The sequence below is a fragment of the Lithobates pipiens genome, unplaced genomic scaffold (assembly GCF_037356315.1).
Source record: "Lithobates pipiens isolate NorthernLeopardFrog02 unplaced genomic scaffold, aLitPip1_a1.2 Scaffold_13, whole genome shotgun sequence".
In the NCBI taxonomy this organism is placed as follows: Eukaryota; Metazoa; Chordata; class Amphibia; order Anura; family Ranidae; genus Lithobates; species Lithobates pipiens.
The window spans coordinates 475,143,460-475,167,912 of NW_027507718.1; the positions used below are offsets into that span (position 1 = coordinate 475,143,460).

The following is a 24,453-nucleotide window of genomic DNA, read 5'->3' on the forward strand; positions in this document are numbered from 1 at the left end:
TGTAACAGCAAGATCCTGGAAACGGAATAGGCACGCGGATGCTACCCCACCTCCTTACACATGGAGATATAAGCCTTCCACGTATGATGGTATATCTTCCGAGAAGAAGATTTAGCACCTGGCTTTCAACAGCCATACCGTCAAAAATCAGTGACGGTAAAGCAGGATGGAGTATCAGACCTTGTGATAGGAGGTCCCCTCGCATGGGCAACCGCCAGGGAGCATACGCCAGATGTACCAAGTCGGCGTACCAAGGACGCCGAGGCCAATCTGGGGCAATCAGTATTACTGGAATGGCCTCGGCCTCCACTCTGCAGAGCAGACGTGGTAACAGTTTGAGCGGAGGGAAGGCATAAATCAGCCGATACGGCTCCCATGGAGCCACCAACACGTCTGCCCAAGGATCTCTTGTCCTGGACACAAACTTCCGCACCTTTCGATTGAGCTGAGAGGCCAGAAGATCCACATCTGGTGTGCCCCACCGCAGGCAAGAAGCCTGAACACCTCTGGATGCAATGACCATTCTCCTGGGTTCAGCATCTGGTGACTTAGATAATCGCCTGACCGTTTTCTACTCCCGGGATATATATGGCCGACAGGGCTGGTACACGTCGCTCTGCCCACCAAAGGATGTTAGCGACAACTCGTGCTGTAGCAGAGCTCCTTGTTCCTCCTTGATGGTTGACATATGCAACCGCTGTGGCGTTGTCTGACTGGATCCTGATCGGACGCCCTTGGAGTCTCGTCGACCATGTGGAGAGGCATAGCCTGATCGCTCGAAGCTAGAGAACATGGATTCGTTAACTGGGATTCCTTCTTCGACCAGAGGCCCTGGGTGGACTGTATTCCCAGCAGTGGGAAGCACAGCACAGACTGGTGTCCATTTTGATCACTGTCCAATGAAGAGACAGGAACAATTTTCCAGACCGAAGAGCCGGGGACCTCAGCCATCAGAGAAGAGAATCACTAACTGGCTCACCCGAATCTGCCGATCCAGAGATAATGGAGATTTTTCCCATTTGGACAATAGCTCCTTCTGCAAGACCCTGGTGTGAAATTGGGCGTACGGTACCACCTCGAATGAGGCTACCATAAGGCCCAGGACTCGCATTCAGAAACGCAGCAACGACCACCTGCGGCTCCTCAACAGCTTCATGCGGTCCTGAGACTCTGCAGCTTGTCTGAAGGGAGAAACTCTCGCTTCCACAGAGTCCAGCAGTAAGCCTAGATATTCCAGGCACTAGTACCGATTTTTTGAGGTTTAACACCCACCAAAATTCCTGTCGAGTTTTCATGGTGATCACCACATCCTCCAATTCTGAGGCAGAAGCTGCTCTTAGATCGTCTAGGTAACTCACAATCGTGATCCCACGTTGTCGCAACAACGCCAAAATTGGAGCCAATACTTGGGTAAAGACTCTGGGTGCTGAAGCCAGGCCAAAGGGGAGAGCCACAAACTAGTAGTGGTCTTCCCCCACTGCAAACTTCAAAAACCTCTGATGCCTGAGGCATAAGGGTAATATGCAAGTACGCGTCCTAGATATCCAGAGACGTCAGGGAGTCCCCCTGATTATCACAAAGCAATTGAGGGCTTTTAGGTCCAAGATTGGACATACGCCTTCCTTTTTTAGGGGACTACAGACTGGAGTAGAATCCCTGAAACCTTTCTGGTTCCGGAACCGGCACTATCACTCCGCTGCTGAGCAGGTCCTTTATTGCCCCAAACAGGGCCTTCTGGTGAGCCGGGAGTAAGGGTATGCTGGAGGAAAAAAAATCTTTTTGGTGGTCAAGGGAGGAACTCCATCTTGTAGCCTGATGAAATCAGTTTGCAGACCCATTGGTTGGACAGCCAAGAGGCCCACCGAGCTGCAAACTCCCGAAGGCAACCCCTCACCGTGCGTCGGGCGGGGCAAATCTTCATGCTGTAGCACTTTTGCTTGCAGGCTAAGGAGCGCTTAGCTGAAGTCCCGGGCGGACGAAAAAGCCTCTTGAGTGGAAAAGCAGGGCCCTTGCCTGTGGCGTGGCTCCTTACCCTTCTTGGACTGTGGGAGCAACGTGTTCTTCCCACCTGTGACAGTCTTAATAACGTCATCCAGCGAGGCACCAAATAGCCGCTCACCAAGGAAGGGCAAAATCGGCAAGGCTTTTTAGATGCCTGGTCCGCAGACCAGCAGTTGAGCCAGATCAGGCGCTGTATGTAGCACCACTGCTGATACGGATGCTCTGGAGAGCAGAGGAAGTGTATCCAGGGCTGCCTCACAGACATACTTAAGGCCGTGCACCAACTGGTCTGCTAATTCCACGCAGACTGGAGGAGGAGACTGCTGCTTCTCCAATTCACAGTGCAATAATTTTGCCCACTCATTAAGGGTCTGTGACACTAATGCCGTGGCCAGTACTGGTTGTAGCTTGGACCCCACTATCAAACATGAACCAGGCCACTGCCTCAGCCCTCCAGTCGGTAGGGTTCTTGAATGCAGGAGCCCCTTCTACTGGAATCGTGGTTACTTTGTTTAACCTGGATACTGGGGGGTCCACGACCGGGGGAGCAGACCATTTTTTTTAAAGGAGGCCCTCTTCAAAGGGGGTACCACGCCACCATTCTTTTTGGGACCAAAAAGGTCCATTACAGGCTTCACCATTCCTTGTATATGAACAAAAAAAAACACCACACACACGCTTTTCTGAGGCACAGGAACCAGCGCTGAAAACCACACTGAGGCTACAAGAAAATGGCTGCCGGGCACCCCTCATAGCAAAAAATAAAAATACACAGAAAATGGCCGACGATCATGCTGTACACAGAAAAAACAGACAGTGGTGGCGGTTATATGCAGAACCCACAGACATTAGCAGAGAGATGACAGCACAGGGACACAGACAGCCAGCGCAGCCCCCAATCAAGGATCAGAGCCCACCAGGGGACCCCCAAGACCGGGGGGGGGGGGGCAGGGAGAGAATAAAAAGGAGAAGAGGGACCCCCTAGGGAATGGCCAGCTGCTCTGTCCTGCAGAGACAGGGAGAGCTGTACTTACCATCTGGACAAGCTGGAGGCACCCCATCACAGGCCCACACCCAAGCAGTACGGGGAGGGTGCGGGCCTCGGCACACTGACAAAGACATCCGTAGTCTGGTCATATGTGAGCCCCCAGAGCATCGCGGTCACCGGCCACCCTGGAGTCTGAGGGGCATGTCGTGGCCAAACCAGCGTGTAGCTAGAGCCTGATGGCCAGGCTGAGGAGACTACAAGGATCTATATTATCCAGCCTATCACCCAGCCGTCTGTTGATAGAAGATCACAGGATCTTGAACAAAAGGCAAAAACCCAGGAGGGGGGGGAATCAATAAATAAAAAAAACACACCCCAGGAACCTCTCTGCAGATCCTCTCCAAGCCATTTGGTGACTCGAACCTTCAGCTCCTCCAAATATTTTCTATGGGATTAAGGTCTGGAGACTGGCTAGGCCACTCCAGGACCTTAATGTGCTTCTTACGCCACTCCTTTGTTGCCTTGGCCATGTGTTTCAGGTCATTGTCATGCTGGAATACCCATTGATGACCCATTTTCAATTCCGCGCCTGAGGGAAAGAGGTTCTCACCCAAAATTTGACAGGTACATGGCCCTGTTCATCGTCCCTTTGATATAGTGAAATTTTCCTGTCCCCTAAACAGAAAAACACCCCCAAAGCAGGTTTCCCACTCCATGTTTGACGACGGGGATGGTGTTCTTGGGGTAATAGGCGGTATTCTTCTCCTTCAAAACATGGCTAGTCAAGTCCATGCCAATGAGCTTGATTTTGGTCTTATCTGACCACAACACTTATTAGCAAACCTCAGTCAGGCCTGTAAATTGTGCTTTCTTGAGTAGGGGGACCTTGGGGCGCTGCAGGATTTCAGTCCTTCATTGAGTAGTGTTATACCACTCGTTTTCATGGTCACTATGGTCTCAGCTGCCTTAAGATCATTGACAAGATTCTCTGTGCAGTTCTGGGCTGATTCCTCAGTTATCATTGAAACGCCACAAGGTCTTGCGTGGAGCCCAAGACTGAGTGAGATTGACAGTCACACCCCCCCCCCCCCCCCCCCCCCCATTTGCAAATAATTGCACCAACTGTTGTCACCCTCTCACTAAGCTGCTTGTCAATGGTTTTGTAGCCTATTCCAGCCTTGTGTAGGTCTACAATTTTGCCCGTGACATCCGTTGACAGCTCCTTGGTCTTGGCCATGGTAGATAGATTGGAATCTGATTGATAGCTTGTTAGCTCTATAAAAAAGACACCCGTCCCACAGAAGCAGATTAGGAGCACTAATCTCAGCTCATTACCTGGATAGAAGACACCTGGGAGCCAGAAATCTTGCTGATCGTTATGGAGAGCAAATGCTTATTTCACGCATTAAAATGTAAATTTATAACTTTTTTGAAATTTGTGTTTCTGGATTTTGTTGACCAATTATTTTTTGGTCAGTAGGCAAACTGTATAAAATCAGCAGGGGATCAAATATTTCCCCCCCCCCCCAAACACACACAATTACTTTATGTGCACAGAAGTTTTTTAAATGTATTAAGCTACATGTTCCATGATGTCATCATGGAGGAGTGGAAGAGGACTCCTGTGGCAACCTGTGGAGCTCTGATGAACTCCATGCCCAAGAGGGTTTAGCCATGTTGTAAAATAATGGTGACCACATTAATCTACATGATAACTGAAATGGTGCAATTATTTTGGCTACAGGAGTTATACAAGCTTTAAAACTGGTTAAGACTTCTTAAAGCTGCACAACATATAAACATATAGACCTATTCCATATACTACTGAAATGAGACAGTGGCACATTCCAACACAGGGTAACAGTACACACCTTGACTTTTTCGGCTTTGCTTGTAGTCTGCTTAGCGCTCTCCTGACAGAGCTGTTCATACTCATGCTCTCCAGAGTAAGGCACAATACTCTTTTCGAAAATCCATGCTCTTTCTGGTGCATTTCCAAAAACTGCACATGATACTGGGGAAAGCTCTTTTTCTGTCCTGTAATAAAATGGAATGCAGATAATTTCATTAGAAGCCATTTAGAAAGTTGTCAAAATGGCATCTGAAGTTAAAATCAGGTTTTTAGTGTGTGCACCGGCTCTATAAAGAAGAGATTCAGTTGGGCTTGCTGAAAGTAATGAGCTCATAATGAAGCAAAATCTATGCAGTTATGCTCATTAGCTGATGCCAACAGCAATCATGAGAAATGACAGCGTAGGATATTATCCTATGTAGCTATATGGTGGGAAACCACAGACTGTTCATACACAAGTCTACTGGCAGGTGATGCAGCTCTCAATTGTTTGTTTTCTATGGATATACCAGTTAAATACAACGAATCAAGTTACATGACTGCAGTTGTCTTCTGCAGGCTATGCTAGGTGCGTGGATTTTATTATTATTCAGAAATCTTGCTCACAAAGCTAAAATTATTATTATTTCAGGCCCACAAGTTTAATAAGGCACTTAGGATAACAACTTTCAAACTGAAAACTAAAAATTATCCCATATTAAGTAAAAAGTAACATTCCAAGCCAAGGCTGAAATGCAAACATTACAGTCAACACACACACACTCCCCCAATATAAACAACAACGGAAGGGCGTTCCCTCCGCTTAAAAGAAAGCTTGAAGGATGATCGCTGTAGCGGCCTTTTAACAAAGCATAACCTACCCTTGATCTTGGTGTGGCTGTGAAGAACAGGATCAGATGTCACAATACACGGCCACCATGGATATCCAGACACCTTAGACCACACAAGATCTCCAACGGTGAATTTACACGGAATTTCACTGTGCTCTTTCTGCTCAATGGATGTGTCTAGATCTGAAACAGACTTTTGGGGAAAAAACAAAAAACACATTACTATAAAAATTGAGAAAGTTAGTATAACACAGAAAATATAAGCCTGGCAGAATATGGTCTTTCCAAAGCTTAAATGCCAAATTCACCTTTTTAAAAACGTATGAGAATGAAATAGGCTGGGGCTGGGGCGTCTGCGGCGGTCTGCCCGGAAGTGGGTGCAGATACCTGGATTATCCAGGTAACTGCACCCCCCTGAAAGGTGCTGATTGTGGCACCGGAGGGGGGGGAGGGATCAGATTAGCGGAACTTCCCCTTTAGGGTGAAGAATCGATTTAAAATAAAAGTGCCAAGCAGGTGGATTCAGATGACAGCGACACCGAATCAGAGCAGCATGGATATTCAGATAGGTGGCTCTCCCGGATCAAGATGAGGACCCTAGAACTCAGATGTCCCTCCTCTTGGCTGGAATCACTAGTAGTATCGACCAAGCTAGGAAGGCAACTTATCCAAACAGGAACAACCCAGCAGCTCTCATCCAACCATAACATGAGAAGAGAGGGAGTGCTCCAATTGCGCAGGTCAAGAGGTAGGTTTATTGAAACCAACAAGCATAAAATAAAAAAAAATAGTGATCACATGAAAAATTAAAAGCAATGTGGGGAGCGATAAGCCTTGCCCGACACATTTCGTCCTAACTGGAAATCTACAGGGGCAAGCTGCTCCCCCACATTGCACAATATATATAAAAAAAAAAAAAAATAATGTAGACAGAACCAGTGGGTGTGTTTTTGCAACTGCCACTGTGCATGTTTTCTCAGGAGGTTCGGCTTGCCATGTGGCATTGGCCTGGGTGGGTCTTGTGACCGGGTACCATGCCACCGTAACTGTAGATGCAAAGTGATGGAGATTGCCTTGCCAGGTTTACGCGGGGACAGCGAGGTGTGATACGTCCTCGGCGCCCCCATATCATGCGATTTCAGTTTGACGTGCGGTCAGGTGCTCCCAGCGCAAGTACGCATGTTCTGTTGTACAGGTTTAACTACATGCTTTGTTATTGGTTGGAATAAAGTGTCATTACTTCACTGGACATCCGGACTGAGGCTTGGAATGCAAAGCAACAGCTGACCAGTCCTTGTCCAATTATAGGTCATGTTACTTCCATGTTCAATTGATGTTGATTGGATGTGTAATTTTTAAGCGATAGATATATATATTTGTGCAATGTGGGGGAGCAGTTTGATGCCCCTGTAGATGTCCAATTAGGACAAAACGCTTTGGACAAGGTTTATCACTCCCCACATTGCTTTTATTTTTTCATGTGATGACTATTTTATGCTTGTTGGTTTCAATAAACCTACCTCTTTTGACCTGCACTATTGGAGCATTCTCTCTCTCTTTTCTCACACTTTATGGTTGGATGAGAGCTGCTGGGGTGTTTCTATTTGGAGAAGTTGCCTTCCCAGCTTGGTCGATACTACTGAAGTGATTCCAGCCACAAAGATGACATCTGAGATCCAGGGTCCTCATCTCGATCCGGGAGAGCCACCTATCTGGATATCCATGCTGGTCTGATTCGGTGTCGCCGATATCTGGATCCACCTGCTCTGGTAAGGGTATTCAATCTTTCACTTTGGAGGATTCACCAGTTTTGGATTGCATTCCACTTTCGGACTTCTATTACATTATAAGATTGGATTTATGCCATGGGACTTTTAATTTGGTCTTGATATTTACTTTTTGCACTAAGTTGGACTCTAATATTTCCTTTTGCACATGGGGATGTTTTATTCGTTCATGTGTATTATTGCACTATTTTGCAACAGCGCTACATTTACACTATCCTATTTGATTATTTGTCACATTCTTGTGTAGCTGCTGTTTAATTTTTTTTTTTTTTTAGGCTTGCGCAGTTATAACATATTTTTATATACAGCAGCTGCAATACTTGCAGTTGTGCTGCCTGCACCTCCTCTCCCTTTGCCCAATCCCAAAAACACTTTGGGAATTGTGAATGGCCAGGGGAGGGGAGGAGCAAGCAGAGAAGCTGACATGTTGGAGCACAGTATCTCTAGCAAAACTATACTGTCAGAGCTCAGAGCAGATAAGAACATGTTTATTTTTTAAAAGAACCTTTATAATCACTAACTTGAACCCGCAACCTTCTGAGCTTCCTTATGGTGGTACATTACATTAAAAAGACCAAGAATGGGGTAGGTTTGAGCTTAAAATTTGTAGGTTTATGCTCTGCAGACAACCAGCGTTCTAGCCATTTCCTTACTGAAAAATGGTGATTTTTCAGTAATTGTAATGCGATTGTAAAAAGAACACACACACACACACACACACACACACCTTTTCTTCAGACGATTCAACAGGAGCACAATCTGCTTGAGTTGCTTCGTTGGACTTTTCCTCAGAGGTGTCAAACTTTATACTTTTTCGCTTCCTTTCTTTCTTGTTTTTGACTTCATTTTCTTCTGGTTTAGCCGCTTCTTCTCCTTGCTCACCACAGATTGAAGACTCAAAGAGAGGTTTCCCATTCATATAGGTCTTTGTAATTTTCAACTTTATTTCTGGCGAGCCGTTCTTGGTGGGAGTTGTGTGGGGAGGAGTCTCAGAACCTTGAGTTTCCTGGGAGTCAACAGGCACATCCGCCTCATGAGCGCCGGACTCTCCATTGTATACCCGTGAAGTCAGGTCTTTCAGTTTATCAGTTGGGAGAAATGGCAGTGCATCATGACCATTTAGCTTCTGTATGACTCCCTCTTGTACGGAGGTGGAAATCGGCGTTCTGCTCAGATATACAGAACACTCGCGACTCATCTCAATGCTAGCGGCTTTCACAGTTGAGTTTTCTATTATGTGAGGAGTTTGCTTCATTTTGCTCAAGTGCTGAAAATTTTGCAGAGAACTTCAAGTAGTATTCTCAGTCTTCGACTACTATAACAGAAAAAGATAAAAATTAGTATCAAAAAGAAACAAAAAAAAAAAAAAATGTTTAAATGATAAAACCGAATACAAAAACGTTAAATTAAAATACATTGCGTTTTAAAAATCCAAATCGTAAAATAGGCTATGAATAAAATCATTTTTTTGGAGTACATTACAAGAGACGGGATGTGTACATAAGGTTATGCAGCTACCTTTAGGAGATCAGACACTAGCAAACAAAAATTAGTAGGAAAGCCTAAAATGACCCCTCCCACTGTTTCAGTTATGCAACAAAGCAAAAGAAGAAGAGGATCATAAGAATGGGAAAGAGAAACACCTCTCTACAAGTGTACTGATAAACAAGCCATGCCTAGCAGAACACTTCAGTTATAGAGGGGTGGGTTTCTCTTCCCCAATCTCAATAGTGTCAACCCAAAAGAAGAAGAGCTCTGAAAGGCTTGTCTCTACGTTGTGCTGTAGTAATGTCAGAGGTGGTGCAGCTGAACAAAAAAAAAAATAAATAAACACAAACAAACAAACACAGGTTTGTTTGAAATGATCAAGTACGTCTCCCTACCAGCCCTCGACAATGGCCGAAACGCATTGGACGGAGCCAGCTGCATTAACAGTTATCTAGTCATGTTGGGAAAAAAGGTCAACAAGTCCTTCTACTTTGTCCTATACTCAAAGCTGACAGACACCGTACTTTGGATATCCTTATGTAGGTTTTTACCATCTTAATTTTCTTACTGGTTACACTATTGGTGATTTTTCACTGATGCTGAGAGTGGCACCAGCCAACAGCACAAAAGATGGTGTAGAGGGGACGAAGATGTATATTTTATACTCCGATGGGTATATGGATGGAGAGTGCATCCTAAAGCTGGACTGGCCAGGTGTCTAGAAAATCTGAGACAAGTACAGTGGATCCTATGATTTAGAGGTCATAATATCCAGTAAGCAGTTCTGAACGTAGAAAGGCAACCTTGCAAAGAAGAAGAAGAAGAAAAAAAAAAAATTATATATATAATAAATATCCCGATTGGTGAAACAGGAGATCTTTCGAGATATGATAGAACCAGGTTGATATCCCATAGGGTCACTAGAAAATATACAAGAGAAACAATAGGAGCAACAAGGAGCAAGAAGGCCTTCACTAGGTGAAGTAGTATGCTTTTCAATTGCGATGAGACTTTGCAAGAGGTCAATTCCTAGCTTTCAGGAACATAGGGATGACTGAACTGGGTAGGTCCCTGTCGCCCAAGCCTTAGTCTTCAACAGCCAACCCATAAAAGCCAGCGTCTGAGAAGCTGGGTGGTAAACTAGCCCTTTGGGACAATCCAAGAACCCACAGAAAGTCTGCTAGGAGCCTGACAAGGCCTGATTACCACCAGTTTAGTGAGATAAGGATCACTGGGATGCCTTCCATCTCAATCCTGCCTAGAAAGGAACTTAAAAATGGAGGAAACATAGGTTAAAACTTATTCCACAGAGTCAGTGTATCCACTGCTAAGGATAGAGTATGCCAGGCTATGGAGATAAAACTGCTCAGTTTGTCATTGAACCTGAAAGCAAGAAGAGTCAACATTTGGCCTTCCTCACTTGCAACAGAGGGCTTGAAACACTTTGGGATGAAGATTTTTTTTTTTTTTTTTTAGATCTTGAAGACTGGAGTCCATTTGCCACACAGCTGCGATGTGCACATTGGATTGGGACTGAAAAGCAAAGCCACAAGACTTCTTCCTCCCAGACAATACAGTAAAACCTTGGATTGCGATCATTTGTTCCGGAAACATGCTTGAAATCCAAAGCACTTGTACAGCAAAGCAAATTTCCCCATAAGAAATAATGGAAACCCAGGTGATTCATTCCACAACCATTTATTCATAAGTCTTCCAATTTATAGTCCATATAAAAAAATTATAGCAATGCAATAGGTTGCGCAACCATCAAATAGCCATCCACAAATGGCAGCCCCCATATACAGGATTAGAAGCAAAAATGCAGAAGGAGCTACAGAGTTTAAGAGAGAAAGACAGGTGCCTCTAATGGCACGTACACACGACCAGACTTTCTGGCTACTAGGTCCGGCGGTCTTCCCGGCAGACTTTCCAAACGAACGGCCACGCGTGAACGGATCAAGTCCATTCGTTTTGAACGTGATGGCGTAAACGGGACTAAAACAAGGCAGTTCAATAGCCAGTAGCTTCCCTTGCATTGCATTTGGTCTGTCGGAGCAGCACACGAACGGTTTTCCCAATTTTAGTCCCACGGAACGAATTGAAACATGTTCCATTTCTCGGTCCATCGGATTTATTTTACGAAAAATGACCGGACTAGCCCACACACAATCGGATTGTCCGACGGACTAATCCCTTCGGACCTAGTCTGCCGGAAAGTCTGGTTGCGTGTAGACGGCATAAGTGTAGCAATACGGATATGTTTAACGAAGGTACAACATTTAGCAACTCACATGGCTGAGGATTAACTACAGGCACATCCAAGATATCAGGCACCCAGGGCAAAGCGGTCCACATGGACAATCCTCCTCACCACAGGCTCTCACCGCTGTTAGTCTGCAATCGTGACCAGGAAGACTACCCTGCAATAGAGTAATCTGAAAGCGAGGCTTGAAGCGCTTGTTGAGTGCAGCGTGGAAGGGATGGCGTTGATGGCAAGGCGGAGGATGGTCTACGTGGACAGCTTTACCCCCAGATGCCTGCATACTTAGATGTGCCTGTTTTAAATCAACCATGAAAGTTGCTAAATGTTGTACCTTCATTAAAATGTAACCATATTGCTACGGCGCCTCCTGTCTTATATACTCTGTTGTTGCAACTTGACGCTACTTGTATATCAAGACATCGCTTGTATAAAGTCAAAATTTATCAAAAATAAATAAAAGATGTCCTCGTCTTGAAAAACGCTCTCAAACCAATGTTTTACTGTATAAGCCACCATCATAGCATTGCATGATACCTCCTGTGACCAAGTCCCTTGAACTCAGTTTAGGTATCCAGGACTCCTCCCCCAGCCAGCACCAAGCTGCAATCTGTTGAGAGAACCTATCAGACCATTTTGGATTTTTACACTCCAACACCAAACTTGCGACCCACTATCCATGAGCAATGCTTGAGTTGAACATAGAAGAAGCAGAGAGCTCAAAGTTCATTGAGGGGAAAGAAAACCTTGCACAGGGTCACTTCTAGAATCAAACCCAGATACTCCAAGCAATGAAACTGTTCTAGTGCTGATTTTTGGTGGTTTAGAACGCAGAGAGATCTAAGCAGAGTGCAAAAACAAGGGCTAGCACCTTTGGCAAAACCTGTGGTGCCTGTCCATTGCACAATGTGGTAATGTTGCATGCCCATAGCAAAACACAGGTAGCGTGATGCACCAGGAAGTTAAGGACATGCACGTAAACATGTGTACAGAAACTCCCTGTGATGGAAACAATGACTGACTACTAACTAGGCAAATTCCATTTATTATACCTGGAGAAATTTGAGCAGGAGATGGTGAGGGCGTGTGCACATTGCACAGTATGGCAGCCTAGTCATAGCTCCCATAGGATCAGTAAAAGAGCTACCAGGCACCATTATTGAAGGCCGTGCAGCCCTAGAAAGGGCACAATATTGCTTCTCCAAGCGCAGAGATCTTTTTTTTTTTCCTTGGCTAAACACACACACACACACACACACACACACACACACACACCTGAGGAATGGTGGGAGTGGGAGGGAGGAGTTATACTGCCCCGTTTTTTTTCGCCATTGTCCAGTCTCTTGAAGAATAACACATAAGAAACAGACCATCTAAAACACCTTTTACAGCCATGCACATTAGGATTTTTAATAAACTATACAGTGGGTAAAATAAGTATTGAACGAGTCACTATTTCACCACATGTCAGTAACAACCCATGCAATCCATACATGCACAGAAACCAGCAGAACAAATAAGTTCAGACATTAAGTTATATATAATAAAATAGAACGACACAGTGGGAAAAAAAATAAATTATTTAACACATGAAGAAAGGGAGGCACCAAAAAGGCATGGATAGCCAAGACACCAGCTGAACTATCGGTATTAAGAAAGCAATCCTGCATCTTGTCAATTCATATCAGCTGGGTTGGTCTCAAAGATCAAGATGGAAAGATCATTTCACCATAAACCTGCCACAACCAGGTACTCCTCCCAAGAATTCCAACAGGAGTGAAAATAATTACCAGGAGAGTTGTCCAAGAGCCAAGGATGACTTGTGGAGAGCTTCATAAAAGACATGGAACTAGCAAGTACAACTGTTTCAAAGAAAACAAAGAATTCCCCCCAGTGCCATGGCCTGTATGCATGCTCACCACCCAAGACTCCATTATGGAAGTCCAAGCATGTTGAAGCTTGTTTAAAGTTTGTTGCACAACACTTAGGCCCGCACAGGGCTGTCCGTTTCCATTTTGACTCATCCACTTGCTCTGGGGAGATCGCTCTGTTGATCCCCGCTGAGCCGGCAGATGACAAGCCCATCCCTGCACTCTATGTAAGGCCCGATCGGTCAGAGACTCTGCTCTCCTGGCTGACATCCAACGCTCCATAGAGATGTATGGAGCGACCATTCAGATCCGCCTGAAAAAACTGACAGGCGGATCTGAGCGGTCCGCACATGTGAAAGGGCCCTTAGACAAGCCTGTGAAATACAGAGAGAATACATAGTCTTAGTCAGGTGAGAGACGAAATTTGGATGCCATAATGCACACCATGTCTGGAAGTTAAATGGCCTGTGACCTCAAAAACACCCCCATACCAACAGTGATGTTTGGAGGTGGGAATATTATGGTGTGGGGCTGTTTTTCAGCATACAGTACTGGCAAACTTCATGGAAAAAAAAAAATGTAACAAAACTTTGATAAAAATCTGCTGCCACCTACCAGGGTAATGAAGATGAAACGAGGGTGGACATTTCAGAAAAACAATGATCCCAAACACAAAGCCAAAGCCAAGGAAACTCAACTGATTTCAAAGAAAGAAAATAAAGCTCCTAGAATGGCCCAGCCAATCACCTGACTGGAATTAATAGAAAATCTATGGAAAGAACTAAAAAGATCAGAGTCCATAGAAGGGGCCCACGGAACCCTCAAGATTTGAAGACTGTGTGTGGAAGACTGGGCCAAAAAGGACACCTGAGCAATGCATGTGACCAATTTCTACACACAGGAGGCCAGGGTGGATATAAATCACTGAAAATATAATAGGTTTTATTTTAATAATTTTTTTTTTTTTTTTTTATAAACTGCTTTTGGAGTACAAATCTATCCAAAAGATGGTTTTCTATTTAACCACTTACAGACCGGACCATTTTGCTGGTCAAAGACCAGACTACTTTTTGCAATTCGGCACTTTAACTGACAATTGCGCAGTCGTGCGACGTGGCTCCCAAACAAAATTGATGTCCTTTTTTTACCCCACAACTAGAGCTTTCTTTTGGTGGTATTTGATCACCTCTGCGGTTTTTATTTTTTGCGCTATAAAAAAAATAAATAGAGCGACAATTTTGAAAAAAAAAAAAACGCATTATTTTTTGTTATAATATTCCCCCCCAAAAAAAAAAAAAAATTATATATATATATAAAATAAATTTAAAAAAAATGTTCCCCTCAGTTTAGGCCGATACGTATTCTTCTACATATTTTTGGTAAAAATCACAATAAGCGATTATTGATTGGTTTGCGCAAAAGTTATAGCGTTTACAAAATGGGAATAGTTTTATGGCATTTTTATTAATTTTTTATTATTTATTTTTTTACTAGTAATGGCGGTGATCAGCGATTTTTATTGTAACTGCGACATTGTGGCGGACACAATCGGACATTTTTGGGACCATTGTCATTTCTACAGTAATCACTGCTATATAAACACAGTGATTCCTGTGTAAATGACACTGGCAGTGAAGGGGTTAACCAGTGGTTGGCAGTGTAGGGGTTAAGTGTTCCTAGGGGTGTGTTGCTAACTGTAGGGGGGGGGGCTTTCATTTAATGAACACTGATCTCTGCGCCAATCACATGGAGCAGAGATCAGCATCACTAGTTGCTAGGCAGAATGGAGAAATGCTGTTTACACGGCATTTCCTCCACGTGAGACAATCTCGGGTATGCCCGCGGCAATCGAGTCCACGGGACCCGCGACCGGACTCACGGGGTCCCGACCGGCACGCGAGCGCGCCGCCGCGCTCGCATGGCGGCATTGAAGATTGGACGTACCTGTATGCCAATATGCCTGCCCGTGCCATTCTGCCAACGTACATCGGCATGCGCTGGTCGTGAACCGGTTAAGATACATTAATATAGTTTATTCAGCATAAAATGGAGCTTAGTTATTTAGCATAAGGCTGTATATTCTGCAATATTTTAAATTTTTTGGTAAACACACTCAATGAATCCAAGCTCTGCAAACCGAGATAACATGCACCGCATTGATGCATTCACAATTACTATGAGATAAAACAAAGTTCAAAAATATTCCTTTATCCCATTGTTTTTCAATATCTATGTACACTTCAAACTATGATTGAATCAGTTTTAATATCGCTGTTTTACAAACCTCAAAGCGTATTCTAAAATAGGAAACCCTCATTTTTGTTTGCAAATATTAAAGATTCTAACTACCAGCAAGAATGAGGCCTTACATTTATAGAGCACCTGTCATTTCAGATCCATCATGGCAGCGCCTGTTAGCGGGCATCCACTCACCTGCTGCCACCACATCCCTTCTCCTTGTGTCACTGCCACATCACCAGCCACCCTGTTAATGTGAATGGGACTGTCGGTGAGTCAACAGCGGGTCAGAGGAGGAGCTGCTGCAGGACAGAGATGACAGTTGCTCTTTAAAAATTATGATTTAACATGAGTTAATTAAATCAAGCCTTTTTTTTTTTAACCAGCGATTTAAATCAAATCCACCCTGCAGGAGGAGTCTTGAAGCTGTCATTACCAACAAAGGATTTTGTACGAAGTATTAAATTGATTTCAGTTACCATGTTAAATACTTACACATAATTTCTGAACTTGTTTGTTTCGGTATGTATGTATGTATGTATGTATGCATGCATGCATGCATGTATTGCATGGGTTGTTACCGACATATGGTGAAAATGTCATGTCAATGGCACCTTTAGAAATATATTTAATTAGAAAAATGGTGCCGTGTTCAGCACTTATTTTGCCTGCTGTATATAGGTTATTACTTGAAATCTCAAATGGGCGACATTTGAATATGCAACGATCGCTGACTACACTCACAATATTATCAGTACTCAAAGCTTGCCCAAAACATTTTCTAATCCAAAAAAATAAAATGCCATTTAAGTAGTACACTAGGAATACCATCATAACCAGTAATAAACACAACCACCACAAAAAAGCACCCAGCAACAGCCAGCTGTGATGCAGTTTACTGCACACTAGCAGTAGAATGGGAATTTGTATTTTATTTGGCACATGCAAGAAACGTTTTACTTCATACAGTCCCTCATCTGCTGTCATAATTTGACCATAGACAGAGGTGGTGGCAGGACCCAAGATGAGAAGTCAAGGACAACTACTTTCAAGCCCAGCTCCATAGATCTTTGCTGAGCTGTCCTGCCCAGATTGCACATCCTTATAGGGCTGCACCAATGCTGAAGCTAAGAATTTGCACAAGTACTTTTACTTAACACAATGTTAAACCAAAGTAAATACCAAACATGTCACGCTTTTGTTTCACATATACATGCACCGGCAACAAACTATGTAAACCCTACTATTCATAGGCAATGCTTTAAAAGCCTTTACAGGGTACCACTTTAGATTTACAAAGGAGGTCTAGTGCTTGAACTACTGCCCAGGATCTGATATTTGTGGCGATAAATCACGTGTGGGACGATCGCTGTTTATGTGCGTGCGGGACTAAAGCACGCATTCCACCTTTGTGCACAATCGGCTTTTTTTTTTTACATTTTAAAAACTGTTGCTTTAAAAACGTATTGCTGTTACAAGTAATGTAAACATCCTTGTGAGAGCAATAACCATGAGACGGGTCCTCTTTATGGAGAGATCTGGGGTCTCTGGACCCCAAATCACTGCTCTGCACTAAAAGCATTAACACCAAGATCTGTGTTTTTGAATGCTTTACTTTTTTTTTTTTTTTTTTTTTTTTTTTTTAAATGGCATCGATGATTTCTGAGTAAACTGGAAGTGATGTCCCGCCATCGCTTCTGGGTTACTTTTATGAACAGCCGATCCCAGCTTTGCTTGGCTGTCTGGCCAGCTGGTGGACATATCGGCTGGTTGCTCGGGTCTCCTGGTAGTAGGACAGGAGAGCCTAAGAGTCACTGAAGGTGGCAGGAAACATCCCCTCTGCTGCTTGTAACAGCAATCAAGCAGCTAGTTAGCTGCTCCGATTGTGATTACAAGAGCCGACTGCTTGCTAATAATAAAAAAAAAAAAAAAAAAAAAAACACACACACACCCCCCACACATAGCTGCAGGCATCATCCAGGAATAGCCACCGAAAGTCTAGCGACACAAGGGTATGTCACTGGATGGAAAGTGGATAACAGAAAATTAACGCTCATTACTACTACGACAAAATGGGATTTATAGAGCACCAATCGTTATGAATATGTATTTGTTACAAAGTGTTTTTACTGCATGTTCAAAATTTGAAACAAGAACATCTGAATGTCCATAGTCCGGCCACAGTTCACTTTGGGGAGCCAAGATTATGGGCTTCTATAGTATAGAGCTGATACCTACTTTAAAACCAGGCCAAATCTCACATTCCTCTTAAACATGTAAAAATCTGCACTTATTTTGCTAGAAACATTTTTTTTATTAGATGCCCCAAACAATACGTATATTTTAAGCAGAGGCCCTGGAGAGTAAAATGGCCCCCCTGTCACCAGTTGGATAACTTGCTTCAGAAAGTCACTAGCTGAAAAGAATGGCAACATAGTTGCAGCCATAAGCATGGTGTCTTGGTATAACCACCCCAAGAAGGCCATATACATACGTACAGCAGTATTAAAGTGGGGTACCCCCAAAAAAAAAAAAAAAATAAACCACGACACTTACCTGTCCCAGGGTCCAGCGATGCGGGGGAATGAAGCACCCCCCTCTTTCCCCACTCCGCGGCGCCGTCATGCGTACTGTGGGCACCCGGCTGTGGCTTCACAGCCGGGCACCCACTGCGCATGCGTGAGCGGCGCAGGCCGCCGTGATACGCGGTACAGTCAACTGGGACACGTGACAGGTCCCAGGTGAATGTGCGGTGCGAGAGGAAGTGATGTCACCAGCCCGGGCAAGGAAGAAGGCAGACTACAAGGGACCCCCTAGCAACAAGTATTAGAGGCGAGTAAAAAAAAAAAATTTTGCAAATTTTTTAATTTATTTTTTTAAAGAATTTTAAGCAACTTTTTATTTTGGTGGCAACACCACTTTAAGGTGGATAAGCAAAAAGGATAAAAGCGTCACGCAAGTTAGCCAGTAGATTTTGTTATCAGGACACATTACAAACCTGGAAAGGCACTTTCTCCAGCCTTGTACAAACCAATTGGCAAAGATGAGAATGATCTAGGTACTCCAAATATAGGGTAGGGTTAACATCTAGATAAGCAGTGGAGGGGAGGCCAATGACTAACCTTGGACATTGTTTTTTAATGCTGGAAAATATGTGCAAATCAATGCTTTGATCTGAAGGATACCACCCCGCCCTCTCAACAGAAAGAAGAGGAAAAAAAAAAAAAAAAAAAAAAAAAAAAAGGGGAGGTGCAATCCTCCACATACAGGCAAAATGCTTTGGTTACTGGGAAAGAAATACATATTGGATGTGCTGAGTGTGGGACCAATAGATTAGCATTTCTCTTGCTTGCTAAGTGCCAAACTAGTATGTTTATGAATCACCAAAACTGCGTTTAGTGTTTTTTTTATTTTATTTTTTATTATATTATAAACAGCACTTGGGCCAGTACTTCCCTTCCCCGTGCTCCATTTACAGAAGCAGTGTTCCCACAATGAAAATCACTCTATATATGGGGGACAGAAAGGAATGAAAGTTCTGCCTCCTCCAATCACAGAATGGGAAACGATAGTATGGTTTCTATGAATGAGGGTGGGGGTGAAGGGGTGATTGATGCATGCCTGTCATACATGTAGGTGCTCATATTAACCCTCACAGCACTAGAAAATCCCCACTGCAGGGGTATCCAAGGGCAGAGGACGAGTTCAACCCAACACAGCAGCCACAGGACACTCATCAATCATAGAAAGGTGATGAATATCATCCCTGGTTCCTGAGCAGTGCACTCACCTTTCCTTCCCCCTGTTCAGTCACAAGGAGAGAGGAAAGAAGGAAGCCTCATGAAAGAACTCAGAGTTGCCCTAATCTCAGTACTCCGATTCTACCCACACTAGTGAGAAATCACTGGGCCAAACGCCAAGCACCAGCATTGTCACATGGGAGGAAGAGGAGCATTTCATGTGCTCCTTGTACCTGGAAGTACCTCCCCCCCCTTTTTGTTTGCTCCAAGCAGTTTTGAGCAATACGATGGGAGAGCAAAGTGAAAAAGTGCAAGCACTACTGGAGCGGTGGATATTAAAGCATGCCTATTTTTGTCCTGCCTGGGCAAAGTACAGGTGTTCTGTAGGCCCCTTACAAAAACGGGACGGGCTCCGCTGAAGTCCACCTGCTCAGGAGGAAATCTGTCAGCTGATCCCGCTGAGCAAGTGGATGGCTGGTCCATGTCCGCTCCATTTATGCAGAGCAGACAAAGCCCGCTCTCTATGGGCAGTCGGATGTGAACAGAGTGGCTGACCATTCACAGCCAACTGCCATATGGATGGTGAACAGATCCCCACCACTTTTTATTTTTTTTTATTTTTATTTTTTAAGCACATAGGATTGGATGTGATGTCAGCAAACACATTCATTAACATCCACAGCTCCATAGAGGAGACTAGAGGGTCCGATTGGGTCAGCCCAAAAAACCGACAATCGGTCTGTCCATGTGAAAGGGCCTAGTGCGGCTTAGAGCCCTTTCACAATGTGCCATCTAGGGCATCAGCAATAAAGCGGCACTATTTTTAGCAATGCTTTACCGTCATTTTAGCAGCGCTACCCCATTGATTTCAATGGGCAGGAGCAGTGAGTTCACCACCCCAAAGAAGCTGCTGGCAGGACTTTGACACCCATCCAGTGCACCGCTCCAATGTGAAAGCCCTCGAGTGAATGGAGCGGTTTGCAGGAGCTATTTTTAAAGCACCTGAAAAAAGTCCTAGTGTGAAAGGGGTCTTAGGGCTCAGTAGGAAGGATCTGTCCGCCAAGTCCTACTGAGCAGGCGAATGACAGTCCATCCACTTTCCTCTATTGGTGGTTGGATTGAAATAAACCGCCTGTCATCCAATCTGATCCGCATCTCCCATCTGTGTGTTTTTAGCAGATAGGAGTGAATGTCAGCGGGTGTAAAACGGACACACAAGAAGTGCATGTATCGGATCACACATACCTAGGACTCCACTCAAACTGCATGTTACGTGTGACGGCATTTCACTACTGTGCATTGCAACCCACTAACAAATGCAGCAGTTCCAACTTTTGGTTCTTTGTGGTGCGTTAGGAAGAGCAAATGAACAGGCTGTCTTAATAGATCGCACATTATCAGCACTGCCAACAGACTTGTCTGAAGTGAAAGGACGAGTCGGGCACTACAGTAAGTGACAAGTTCAAAGATAAGCAGATGTCACACCATCCATTATTCCTTTCACAACATCTAGCAGTCTATACAATCAGGGCTTGTCTTTGAGCTAGATTCTGTACCTGCATGGAAAACATGCGAGGTGGAGCTTCAGCAATTAGCCGTCTGCATTGTGGGTAAACACACCAGCTTTTACAAAAACAAAAATGAAGGACGAATTCCCCCTTTAATAGAACAAAAAGCAATAGATAATTTATAGAAACACCACATCATTCACTTGTTGGATAAAACCAGACAATAAACTGTTGTGGATTTCTGAACACCGCTGCTCTCTGCACCATATTAAAATGTTCAGCAGGGCATCAGAAACAGAAGCACGTACATGCCGCTTAATGACTACACTGCTCGAGCTTAAATGAGCCAAATTCAATTAAATAAACCCAAAAATACTACAGTGCTGTATTCACTATGCAATTCTGATTACGCTTGCGATATAGAAGGTTGCCATTATTCTAAACACCTTACACGCTTGATTCACAAAGGAGCAAGCCTTCCATATTTTGAATAGCAGCTCAGCCGCGACATAACAAAAATGTGAGACGCAGACAGAAGCAAGCAGTAGATTTAAAATATAAAATGGATCACGCAGTATTGAATGCTCCCTATATAATCTCCCCTCCTCAATGCCTCTGAAGATAAAACTGAAGGCTCAGAGCGCCGTGTCTGATACCTCCTCCTCCTCCTCTCAGAGTAATAACACTCAGAGTACTGATTACAAAGTGGGTAGCTTTCATTAGTCTGCTCACGCTAGGCTTCTAAAAGTTGTCTCCCGATTGGTTGCCATCACTGCTGTTTGCACAGAGTTATTAAATTAGCCCATTTATATGCAAAACAGTACATGTTGAGGAATATTTCACATAAGAAGCGGAACCAGACAAGTGCATCAGAATTACCTGACGTAAATACAGATTATGCAAACCACACATGGACAGATATTTGTAGGATTCAACAAATGAGCTTATAGAAGCCCGTCTGTGCCTTGACCACTGGGACCATACCAGCAACCCCGAGCATTGACCGCTGGGACCATACCAGTAACCCCGAGCATTGACCGCTGGGACCATACCAGTAACCCCGAGCATTGACCGCTGGGACCATACCAGTAACCCCGAGCATTGACCGCTGGGACCATACCAGTAACGCCGAGCATTGACCGCTGGGACCATACCAGTAACGCCGAGCATTGACCGCTGGGACCATACCAGTAACGCCGAGCATTGACCGCTGGGACCATACCAGTAACGCCGAGCATTGACCGCTGGGACCATACCAGTAACGCCGAGCATTGACCGCTGGGACCATACCAGTAACGCCGGGCATTGACCGCTGGGACCATACCAGTAACGCCGGGCATTGACCACTGGGACCATACCAGTAACGCCGAGCATTGACCACTGGGACCATACCAGTAACGCCGAGCATTGACCACTGGGACCATACGAAGATACCATGTTAACAAACTTGTGTTGGGATCACCAGTAGAGATGGGCTCGGACACGTTTGAAATCCCACGTGCCCAATCCCGCCAGGAAGCAGACACTGCACACGGCTAATCACAGGCAGCAAGGCATTTTCCAATCTGTGCAGCTGCCGGCCGGGAAATGTCTCGCTGCCGATGATTAGCCGCCTGCAGTGTCAGCTTCCTGGCAGGATTGAGCATTTGGGATTTTAAACATGCCTGTGCCCATCACTAATCGCCAGACCATACTACCAGCATTATGCAATGATCACCTGGGTCATACTACCAACCTTGAGCAAAGATCACTGGCCCATACCATCAATCTTGCTCTGATCATGTGGCCACACTACTAGCCTTGCACCCCGACCGTGGGAAAAAGAACAAACTGCACATCCAGAACTTCAGATTTTGTATCTCACAAAGACAACACCAAAGGCAATCAGAAGTCCTGGATGTGCATCCATTTCTTTTTTCCAAGTTTGCCACGGAGGCAGGTCAGGGCTAGCACTCTGCAAGATACTCCAATTAGCCTTATCTTTATACACCCAGAGCACTGGTTCTTTTTCTTGTACCCTGACCGTGGGGCTGGCCACACTACTAGCCTTTTTCTATACCACCTTGTGCCATGGTCACCTGGGACATCCTACCAACCTTGCACTGTTACTACCAGTGCCAAAATACTAACCTTGAGCAGAGATCACGGACCATACTACCAACCTTCTGGCTGTGATAGTCAGGGCCCTGTTGCTATACATCCAATTTTGTGCCACACTACTAACCTTGAGCAGAGATTATCAGGCCTATACTACCAACTTTACCCTGTCATTGCCAGGGCCATAATACCAACCTTGTGCCAGGATCGCTGGGGCCATGCTACTAAACGTTGTGCTGCACACACTGGGTGTAATACTTGACTCAAAAAGATTCTCCTGCTGAGTCCGACTGTAATTTACAAAATCTGTGACCCACCAGCATTCTCAAATCGAGTCACTACATATTATACAGGATTTATATAGAGCCAAAGTTTGCGCAGCGCAAAACGAGGACAGACAGTACAGGTACAATATAATTCAATACAGGAGGACTCAGGGGGCCCTGCTCATTACTATAACCATCCTTCACCTACACCTCTCATTGCATTTCTATACAAAAACAGCTAAGCAATAAGGCATAAAAATGAATGAAATGTCATACTGTGACATTTCAATGAAGTTAAAAATAAAAGCAAAATAGTGTTATCTTTAAAAGGAGCAAAGCACTGTTACCTAGAACCAAAATTTCCTGCACAGTAAAGTGTGGTGATTAACCCTGCATAAGTCTGAACCAGCCCTTAGTAAACTGTACCCACAGTACATGATGAATGCATAGTGTAAGACTAGACTTTACACTTGAAGACCAGGCCTACTCTGACACCATTTGCATTTAACCATTTCAGCTCTGCAAGATTTTACCCCCTTTATGACCAAAGCATGTTTTGCTATTCAGCACTGTGCTACGTTAACTGGCCAATTGCAGTCATGCAATGCTGTACCAAAATTACATTTATATATTTAACACAAATATAGCTTTCTTTTGAGGCTATTTGAGCAACGCTGAGTTTATTTTTTTGCCATCAAAGAATATTAATAATTCTACTGTTATAAAACATATCCAATAAAATGTCTTCATAAATTTAGGCCAAAACTTATTCTGCTACATGTCTTTGGTTAAAAATCCCAATAAAGTGTATATTAGTTGGTTTGTGTGAAAGTTATAGCGTTTACCAACTATGATATATAGATTTTGAAATTGATCACACCTGATTTACTGGAGGCCAAACTTGTTTGAGGCTGCAAAGTGGCAGCACAACACAAATACCCAGCAAACAACCTCTTTGTGGAAAGTAGACAGTCTGAGGTATTTAGTAAGAGGCATGGTGAATTTTTTGAAGTTGTAATTTTTTGGAAAATAGTTTTTTTTTCACATTTTTCTACAGACTAAAATAACCAGAGCAGTACAGCGTCAGATGCCTGGTGTGGCGGTGATCAGGGACACAGATATAGAGAGAATAGAATATAATATATATATATATATCACATAAAAACACTGTATATATAGACACTTATAAATTATGTGCATCACAATTAGTTTTTTCTTAGCTCCCTGCTAAGTCCCACAAACATCAGTTGATCCAGCCAATGAAGTCCACTAAATGCAACCTCCTGGGATGGTATAGCAACGATGCTGCACTGCTCCTCAAGTCGAGGCAGAGCAGCACTGTACACACCCAAAATTTTTATAAAATATATATTTAAATATTTAAAATGCAACTACACAGCACCCCCCCCCCCCCCTGCCCGGAAGAAAGGACAAGACCCGTCTGTCACCACCACACACAGACGACTTGTAGTTTCAATGGACTGCAACGGCACTGAGGAGTACACCTAGTCCATAAAGTCTTCCTGC

General features: G+C 44.1%; 1 protein-coding gene across 1 annotated transcript in view; it reads right to left on the reverse strand.

Moving 5' to 3' along the window:
- The window catches only part of NSD2 (nuclear receptor binding SET domain protein 2), a 99,233-nt gene that overhangs the window by 64,090 nt on the left and 10,690 nt on the right, over nt 1–24,453 (reverse strand). Inside the window, 4 exon segments of the mRNA XM_077477923.1 lie at nt 4,861–4,991; nt 4,994–5,026; nt 5,702–5,864; nt 8,186–8,773. Of these exon segments, the coding sequence (XP_077334049.1) occupies nt 4,861–4,991; nt 4,994–5,026; nt 5,702–5,864; nt 8,186–8,713 (855 nt within the window). The 5' untranslated portion in view covers nt 8,714–8,773.